The sequence below is a fragment of the Pistacia vera genome, unplaced genomic scaffold (assembly GCF_008641045.1).
Source record: "Pistacia vera cultivar Batoury unplaced genomic scaffold, PisVer_v2 Contig461, whole genome shotgun sequence".
Classification (NCBI taxonomy): domain Eukaryota; kingdom Viridiplantae; phylum Streptophyta; class Magnoliopsida; order Sapindales; family Anacardiaceae; genus Pistacia; species Pistacia vera.
This window is the reverse complement of record NW_022196292.1, coordinates 1,002,438-1,011,474: the sequence shown is the minus strand read 5'-3', so window position 1 is coordinate 1,011,474 and position 9,037 is coordinate 1,002,438. Positions and strand designations below refer to the sequence as shown.

The 9,037-nt window shown below is 36.0% G+C and overlaps 2 protein-coding genes across 2 annotated transcripts; both read right to left on the bottom strand.

Moving 5' to 3' along the window:
• Nucleotides 1–3,125, bottom strand: LOC116145428. The gene is made up of 6 exons (XM_031430889.1): nucleotides 3,087–3,125; nucleotides 1,820–1,828; nucleotides 1,194–1,306; nucleotides 1,011–1,080; nucleotides 347–419; nucleotides 1–113 (listed from the first exon to the last, which is right to left on the bottom strand). The coding sequence occupies exons 1-6, from the start codon at nucleotides 3,123–3,125 to the stop codon at nucleotides 1–3; spliced, it is 417 nt and encodes a 138-aa protein (XP_031286749.1).
• Nucleotides 3,126–5,472: 2,347 nt separating this feature from the next.
• On the bottom strand, nucleotides 5,473–8,358 carry LOC116145427. Its single transcript, XM_031430888.1, has 7 exons — nucleotides 8,164–8,358; nucleotides 7,966–8,015; nucleotides 7,423–7,540; nucleotides 7,175–7,293; nucleotides 6,434–6,620; nucleotides 6,163–6,306; nucleotides 5,473–5,920 (listed from the first exon to the last, which is right to left on the bottom strand). The coding sequence occupies exons 1-7, from the start codon at nucleotides 8,356–8,358 to the stop codon at nucleotides 5,630–5,632; spliced, it is 1,104 nt and encodes a 367-aa protein (XP_031286748.1). The 3' UTR covers nucleotides 5,473–5,629.
• Between the last annotated feature and the right edge of the window lie 679 nt (nucleotides 8,359–9,037).

Sequence of the window (9,037 nt, the reverse complement as noted above, 5' to 3'; positions counted from 1 at the left end):
TTAAAAAGCAACTGTATCAGCTTCAGCAATTGTTGCTCCATAAACTCCACTGCGCTTTGTTACAGAATGGCCTTTCCAGTTACCAAGAAATGCACAATCTTGTCTATGCTCTCCTGTAACCACAAAGGAATCCGTTATAGCATTGTACACATACAACACTGTCATTTTACTCTCAGTACAAACAATGGAAATTAAGCAAAGTATCAATAATTGGTTAACTTGGTCGAAAAAACTACCACATCACTGTCAAGTGAAGGTGGAAAAGGTCCCCGCTATCTCTTGTCCTCAAGGAAGATAAGAAACATATCCAAATGTGCCTCTTGGATCCATGATATAATGCTCTTGCCGCCTGTCTTTCTCTTGTGAATATAGGCAATTTTCACATACAATAGCAGCCGACGAGAGGGAAGCTTAAGATTCTGCACAATTAAGAAAAATAAAGTTAAGAACAGTACTACGGATTGTGGAAGCACTTCTTACTAACTTAAGAATTCTTAGAATTAGAGATATTAAGCTAGGCCATGACCATCCACTACAGTACAAGATAGGTTTGTTTCAAATACACATAATACAGGCTACATAAAACAAGAGCCAGCTAGCAATTCATTCTTCTTATGAATCATGTCAAAATTGAGTTGCAGATTTTTGGCCATCCAAAATTGAGATTCCAAAGGGATTTTGCAGTTTTTTCCATATTGAGGGGCACAAAGTCTGGTTCAATTGCAACTGAAAATATAATGGTTTTGGTTTCAAATGAGCTGTACCACACACTAACAATTTCCATATCCATGATGATGTAACATCTGGCAAAGAAACACTCAACATTATCATAATTGGGTTCTTTATGAAAATTCTCATCACCGTCTCTCATAATGTTTCCAGTTAGTCTCACTCAGATATACTAATGGTAGCTTTCAAATTGATGGAAATACAATGCCTTTTGAGCAAGAGGGACTTACTTGGGTGATTCTTCTCCAGTGTCATCTCCCCCAACACGCCTTGCCTAAGACAGTTTCTAGCATGCCGCAGTCTGATATCTCATAAAAAGCCCTCTCATTGGGAAAAAAGCCAATCTGCAGACTAGTATTAATGCACATTCAAGAGAAAACAACAAATTCAAAAAGCTAGATATTAACTTCAAACAAGGAAACGTGAAGATAAACTCCGAATTCTCAAAGTGCCAAAGAACTCACCTGTTATATTTGTCCACAGTGAACATATTGGTTTCTTTGACTTTGTTCAGCCCATCCTGGTTCCTCTTCGTATCCAAATCGTTGTGCTTGATGAAGGTTGTTTTATGTACCACCTACAAAGTACAATCAAATTAGCCAAAAAGCATAAAAGCAAAAAAATTCACTACTAAAGAGAATCTCCACATAGTTTAATACGGAAATCTTCAACTTTTTGCTTTTTTTTTAACAACACTGCAAAAATTTAGATTTCCCATCACATAATCAACTTTTTTGTAAAACCAAAAACCTTAACGAACGGCAAGGTTATGATTTTTTCTTTCAATCTATTTAACTCAGAAACAAAATTCAAATTCAAAATTTATGTTGAACCATCAATTATTCACCCACATGCACAAGAATTGCACATTTCAAGAACCAAAGTCCATTTTACTTTCTAAATGTTTATAATCTCTCCATTGTATCAAAACCATCAATGTCAAACTCATTTTCATTTACTAAAAATGCCCAAAATAAAAATCTTGAATAAAAATAAAAAAAACTTACGTTTGAATGAGACTATGATTTCATCTTCTCCATAAGTATTGACAGAAAGCTTTGTACGAATTTTTTGCATCAATTTCCAGTACCATCAATTGCTGCAAAATTAAATAAAAACAACAATCATTTATTAAGCCAGAGTCAAAGTTAAACTAGACTTAATTAATAACCAATTTACTAAAGACTCACGTGGAAAGAACCGGACCAGTTGCCAACGTTGGGTCGAAGAAACGTTTAGTTGTCGATGCTCATGGAAGCTTCCCCCGTTCGGGTTGTTGAGTTGTCCCGGGTGGCCTTGGGGTCCGAATGTGGAAATGGGTCGGGGAAACGGGTTGCGTTTGGTGGGCTGGTTACGAAGGGTGAAAGTGGGAAGAAATGGAAATGGACGCCATTGAGGAGGTTTGAGCTCCGTGAGTGTGGAGTTTTACTTGGTTTTTAAATAGCTTATCTCAAATATGATGATATTTTGATGAAAAAATTTCAAGTCCCGCAGTTTCATAAACTTATCATACTTACCCCTGCAGGCACCTAAAATCTCTCTTTTTTACCCATATGGTTTCTGATACATCAAGTACACCCCTTAGGTTGATAAATCAACATGGATAACTTAAATTGATAAGAAGGGTATTACGTTAACCGATTAGGTCGAGCAAATCACAGGTTTGACCGCTCAGCTTCTATCAAATGGATAATAGTAATTCAACATAGGTGGCAGTGTGATTGTCGGCTTCCTCTTCCTCGAATCTTCTTCTTTCCCAGTCGCCATTTTGGAAAAAAATCCAAGCTTGAAGGTTGGAATTGGAGATTCCTTTTTTGTGAAAGTGGTTTGGAGAAGTTAAAGGGAGCTTTGGGTTTGGGTATGGGTATGGGTATGGTTTAGTTTATTTTAATTTTTTATCTGTGGGTTGTTGAAGGTAGTTTCAGCTCATGCTCATCTTGAAACTCTCTCAGTGGAAAGCAATAAGTCCATGGAGCAATAACTGAGAGGGACTTGCTTAATGTTTATTTATTTTATAATAAATTTTAAGAACAAATATTTAAGAAATAAATAAATAAAATTAATAATTGATTTCTTATACGGCTCTTAGTTTCAATCCAAGTTGTTCAAGTATCTACTAAGTTTTTATGATAATTTAAAATAATCAAAATCAATTTAAAAATAAAAAAAAAATTTTATTATTTTGATAATTTGTGTACTGATTAATCTCTACATAAAATGATTATTATACAAAAAATCTTACTTGAGGCTGGTAGTTCTAGAATACTAATAGGAGGTAGCTACTGGAGCTTTTATTTAACCGATAATTATAAGATTCTGATAGATTAATTGAGGAGTCACTCGAGCTCTTAACTGACCGATAGTTCCAGAGTCTGAGAGATTAGTTGAGAGGTCATTGAAGCTCTTACCCAGTCGGCAGTTTCAAGATCTCAGAGAATTAATTGAGCTGCGTGTAAGTTGACTCAGACACCCTGATTAAAAAAAGAAAAAAAAATCTAATAATAAATCTTCTATCACCATCTTTAAAGTTTGGATGGACTGTTTTCAAATTATTTGATAGGTTTAAAGTTCCGTCTTAATAGAATAACATAAAAGTTAGAGAAATCAATTTATTTTTAAATTTTAATTTCAACTTACAAAGAGGGAAACAAACAAATATATTTAGAAAAAAGATAAAAAAATGTTCCTACCAAACAAAAATGTGGAGTTGACAAAAGGAGCCAAATGGAGACCTCAAAATTTTCTTTAATTTCTTAACCGCTTTTGCTTGCCCTTCAAGACCGGCAATTAGTGTTGATAAGGACCGCAGCCACCCCCCCTCTATCCCCAAAAGTGCTTTTCATGCTTTTAGCTTCTCTAATTTTTCTTTTTCTTTTTCTTTTTTTTTTTATTTTTAATTCATGATTTTACTATTTTAATAGGATTTGAGAGGTTATGACTAAGAACAGAGTTCTTGGAGTACAAGTTGGAGGCAAGACCAAGATGAACAAAGAATTAAATGGTGACAGAAAGTGTTTCAATTCATGGAACCCCACTATTCAAAACGTTTCTATTCTATCTACCATCTACCCATGTCCCTTCAACATTTATTCAGTACCTAATTTTTACCCTAGAACCCCATTTCACGTTTAAAGGTGCGGCAACATATATGTTACGCCGTTACGCGCATCTTCATTGGGTAGTTGTACGTGCATCGGTCGTACAGAAGAATTGTTCTTGATTTTGATGAATCAAGTCGATCTCCAATTTTACGTAATATCATCAATCAATCATACTAAAGAAAGTTTCTATTTCTGTATTTCCATGAAATTGATGAAGATATTGTAACAAGAAGAAAGAAGTGTTTATAAATTGATGGTTACCTAAAAGATTTGTGGTGTTGGTTGAGGGAACAAATTGTTGCTGCATCTAGTATCAATAAACGTGGTTTCAACCAAGTTGTATGGTGTTGTCGTCAACATGAAAGCTGCAGGCCAACTGGCCAACTTCACCAACTGGAGATTTTTTTTTTAATTTTTTCTTCAGCAAGTTGAGACACTCTTTTGTATTGTCAAATGTCAATGACAACCTTATTGCTACTTGGATCTTTGGCATCATTCAGAGATGCCAACCTTACTGCTTGCCCTTATATCAAACTTGTTTAAATGCATTTGGCTAAACTGAGTCACTCACCAAAACCCCTTAAAACCTACTCTCGCTAACCCCATCAATCGAGTGATTAGGGTTACACAGCCGCTTATTCTGAGTCAAATTTTGATTAATCTCAACCATTAAAATCCAATCTTCCACCACCAAAAGGTTCACTAACCTCTCCTCTTCAAAAGTCCCATCAGCCTAAACTGAGTTTGCTCTTTGTTTGCCATCAAAATCTAAATTTAGATAATAAAATGATATTTTAAAAGCCCGTGGGTACAAAATGTCATTCAAACATTATTTGGATGAAAAAGTCGTTTAACTCTTTGTTACTAGGCCAAAAAAAGCCATAGCTGTTGACAAAGGCACTACCATTTTCCTACTTCAAGGTAACGTGGCCTCCTGTCCTCCTTCACAACAAGGTGTTGGCCCAGCTAGCCAATAGCTTGTACTAAGTATTTATTCCTCCGCTTAATTTTGTCAGGGCTGGGGCTTTCGCCTTCTTTCTACAACAATTAATCCTACTCTGATCAAGTTTGGTTTTGGTCATAAATAACACTTTTCAGTTGATGGTATCCAAGAGAAAGGACAACCTATGAATTTCAACTCATGCCCCTCGAAAGTTTTATACTAACAATTTCTGTTCAGGGGTTTTAAAGGATAAGCATATGCCAATGGAACTTTGAATTTCTATGATTTCATTTCTATCTAAGGTTTAAACAAATTCCTGTCCTCCCAACTCAATAAATAAATGGAAGGTAAATAATACATCAGTTGGGCTTTCTCCNCTACTTCAAGGTAACGTGGCCTCCTGTCCTCCTTCACAACAAGGTGTTGGCCCAGCTAGCCAATAGCTTGTACTAAGTATTCATTCCTCCGCTTAATTTTGTCAGGGCTAGGGTTTTCGCCTTCTTTCTACAACAATTAATCCTACTCCGATCAAGTTTGGTTTTGGTCATAAAAAACACTTTTCAGTTGATGGTATCCAAGAGAAAGGACAACCTATGAATTTCAACTCATGCCCCTCGAAAGTTTTATACTAACAATTTCTGTTCAGGGGTTTTAAAGGATAAACATATGCCAATGGAACTTTGAATTTCTATGATTTCATTTCTATTTAAAGTTTAAACAAATTCCTGTCCTCCCAACTCAATAAATAAATGGAAGGTAAATAATACATCAGTTGGGCTTTCTCCAACATTGCATGAGCCGAAATATGGATCTCTCATTCAACCGAAGAAATTAGGTACAATGAAGTGCAAGAAACTCACAATTTAATCTCAGAAAAATAAGTTGATGAAACAGCCAAGCCTTCTACATCATAGGTTCGAACCAGTCTTTGTCTCTTACCAGGGGTTTCAACCCAACCAAACTCCAAATGGAATGACTTCCACTCTTCAACACTCTTTGCAATATTGCAAGGGCATCCCAAGTACATGCCTCCAGGCAAAAACGTATATTGGTATCCTCCATCAAATGTAACCAGGTTGTCCGACATGGTTCCCATCCAGTGCACATTAGTCGTAATTGTTTTTCCAGCAGATGTTGAAGAAATATCCTGATATTTTTGGTGCAGAGAGAGAATAAAAAGAAGGGGCTCAGCTTTTGGCCTCGTCAAACATTTGTGCATTAAAACAAGTATAACTTTTTGGAAATATAGGTGTACATCAGACAGTGAACGCAAAAGATATTTATTGCAAATTTAATACCTTCAGTCCCATTCCAGTTTATAGAATCTTCAAAACCCTCCAATTTCAATAAATTCAAGAAAAACTGGTTTAAACATATTAAGTAGTATACCTGGATTAACTGACCCTTGTCATCCATTTTAAGTAAAGCAACTGTATCAGCTTCAGCAATTGTTGCTCCATAAACTCCACTGCGCTTTGTTACAGAATGGCCTTTCCAGTTACCAAGAAATGGCACAATCTTGTCTATGCTCTCCTGTAACCAACAAAAGGAATCCGGTATAGCATTGTACACATACAAACATGTCTATTTTACTCTCAGTACAAACAATGGAAATTAAGCAAAGTATCAATAATTGGTTAACTTGGTCGAAAAAACGTACCACATCACTGTCAAGTGAAGGTGGAAAAAGGTCCCCGCTATCTCTGTCCTCAAGGAAGATAAGAAACATATCCAAATTGCCTCTTGGATCCATGATATGAAATGCTCTTGCTCGCCTGTCTTTCTCTTGTGAATATAGGCAATTTTCACATACAATAGCAGGCCGACGAGAGGGAAGCTTAAGATTTCTGCACAATTAAGAAAAATAAAGTTAAGAACAGTACATACCGGGATTGTGGAAGCACTTCTTAGTAACTTAAAGAATTCTTAGAATTAGAGATATTAAGCTAGGCCATGACCATCCACTACAGTACAAGATAGGTTTGTTTCAAATACACATAATACAGGCTAACATAAAACAAGAGCCAAGCTAGCAATTCATTCTTCTTATGAATCATGTCAAAATTGAGTTGCAGATTTTTGGCCATACACAAATTGAGATTCCAAAGGGATTTTGCAGTTTTTCCATATTTGAGGGGCACAAAGTCTGGTTCAATTGCAACTGAAAATATAATGGTTTTGGTTTCAAATGAGCTGTACCACACAACATAACAATTTCCATATCCATGATGATGTTAACATCTGGCAAAGAAACACTCAACATTATCATAATTGGGTTCTTTATGAGAAAATTCTCATCACCGTCTCTCAATTATGTTTCCAGTTAGTCTCACTCAGATATACTAATGGTAGCTTTCAAATTGATGGAAATACAATGCCTTTTGAGCAAAGAGGGACTTACTTGGGTGATTCTTCTCCAGTGTCATCTTCCCCCAACACGCCTTGCCTTAAGACAGTTTCTAGCATGCCAGCAGTCTGATATCTCAATGAAAAAGCCCTCTCATTGGGAAAAAAGCCAATCTGCAGACTAGTAGTAATGCACATTCAAGAGAAAACAACAAATTCATAAAAGCTAATATATAAGCTAACTTCAGACAAGGAAACAATGGAAGATAAACTCCGAATTCTCAAAGTGCCAAAAGAACTCACCTGTTGATATTTGTCCACAGTGAACATATTGGTTTCTTTGACTTTGTATTCAGCCCATTCTGGTTCCTCTTCGTATCCTGAAATCGTTATGCTTGATGAAGGTTGTTTTATGTACAGCCTACAAAGTACAATCAAATTAAGCCAAAAAAGCATAAAAGCAAAAAAATTCACTACTAAAGAGATCTCCACATAGTTAATACGGGAAATCTTCAACTTTTTGCTTTTTTTTAACAACACTGCAAAATTTAGATTCCCATCACATAATAACTTTTTTTGTAAACAAAAACCTTAACGAACGGCAAGGTTATGATTTTTTCTTTCAATCTATTTAACTCAGAAGACAAAATTCAATTCAAAATTTATGTTGAACCATCAATATATTCACCCACATGCACAAGAATTGCACATTTCAAGAAACAAAGTCCATTTTACTTATCCAAATGTTATAATCTCTCCATTGTAATCAAACCAATCAATGTCAAACTCATTTTCATTTACTAAAAGACCCAAATAAAAATCTTGAATAAAAATAAAAAAAATTACGTTTGAATGAGACTGATGAGTTCATCTTCTCCATAAGTATTGACAGAAAGCTTGTACGAATTTTTTGCATCAAATTTCCAGTACCATCAAATTGCTGCAAAATTAAATAAAAACAACAATCATTTAATTAAGCCAGAGTCAAAGTTAAACTAGAACTAATTAATAAACCAATTTACTAAAGACTCACGTGGAAAGAACCGGACAGTTGCCAACGTTGAGGTCGAAGAAACGTTTAAGGTTGTCGATGCTCATGGAAGCTCCCCCGTTCGGGTTGTTGAGTTGTCCCGGGTGGCCTGGGGGTCCGAAATGTGGAAATGGGTCGGGGAAACGGGTTGCTTTGGTGGGCTGGTTACGAGGGAATGAAAGTGAGGAAGAAATGGAAATGGACGCCATTGAGGAGGTTTGAGCTCCGTGAGTGTGGAGTTTTACTTGGTTTTTAAATAGCTTATCTCAAATATGGATGATATTTGATGAAAAAAATTCAAGTCCCGCAGTTTCTAAACTTATCATACTTACCCCTGCAGGCACCTAAAATCCTCTCTTTTTTACCCATATGGTTCTGATACATCAAGTACACCCCTTAGGTTGATAAAATCATACATGGATGAACTTAAATTGATAGAGAAGGGTATTACGTTAACGATTAGGTTCGAGCAAATCACAGGTTTGACCCTCAGCTTCTATCAAAGGATAATAGTAATTCAACATAATAATTGAAATTTCAAATCATATATAGTTTATCTGTCTAAAAAAGCCGAAGATAATTTTACATTGTCGTTATCGAAAGTTTCTTCCACAACAACATTGCCAATGACTCTATTACATAAAGGAACCCCATGTCAAGGCCATGACAAGTATGGCGCAAGTAATAGAGTGATTCGGTGGTTAGCTTCTTTGTCGGTGAGCGATTTTTGGCCGAAGCAGGTGCGATGATCACGCAGGATTTTGGACATTATGAAGTTTCATCCACCCCAACAAAAACCTCTACCACTGAGGAAGTAGTAAGGTCTTGGCTCTAGGAGTTGATACACATCTCTCCCACCTTTTGTAATGTTCTTGATGAAGTCTTGCT

Bases quoted from the DNA above. Each gene is read 5' to 3' on its own strand.
- LOC116145428 (XM_031430889.1), bottom strand. From the start codon at position 3,125: ATGACCTCTCAACTAATCTCTCAGACTCTGGAACTATCG. The intron at 1,081-1,193 runs GTGAGTTCTTTG...CATTAATACTAG, and splicing joins ACTGTGGACAAATATAACAG to TCTGCAGATTGGCTTTTTTC. The intron at 420-1,010 runs GTCTTAGGCAAG...TTAATTGTGCAG, and splicing joins ACTGCGGCATGCTAGAAACT to AATCTTAAGCTTCCCTCTCG.
- LOC116145427 (XM_031430888.1), bottom strand. From the start codon at position 8,358: ATGGCGTCCATTTCCATTTCTTCCTCACTTTCATTCCCTCGTAACCAG. The intron at 6,621-7,174 runs GTAAGTCCCTCT...TTAATTGTGCAG, and splicing joins ACTGGAGAAGAATCACCCAA to AAATCTTAAGCTTCCCTCTC. The intron at 6,307-6,433 runs GTACGTTTTTTC...TGTTGGTTACAG, and splicing joins CTTCACTTGACAGTGATGTG to GAGAGCATAGACAAGATTGT.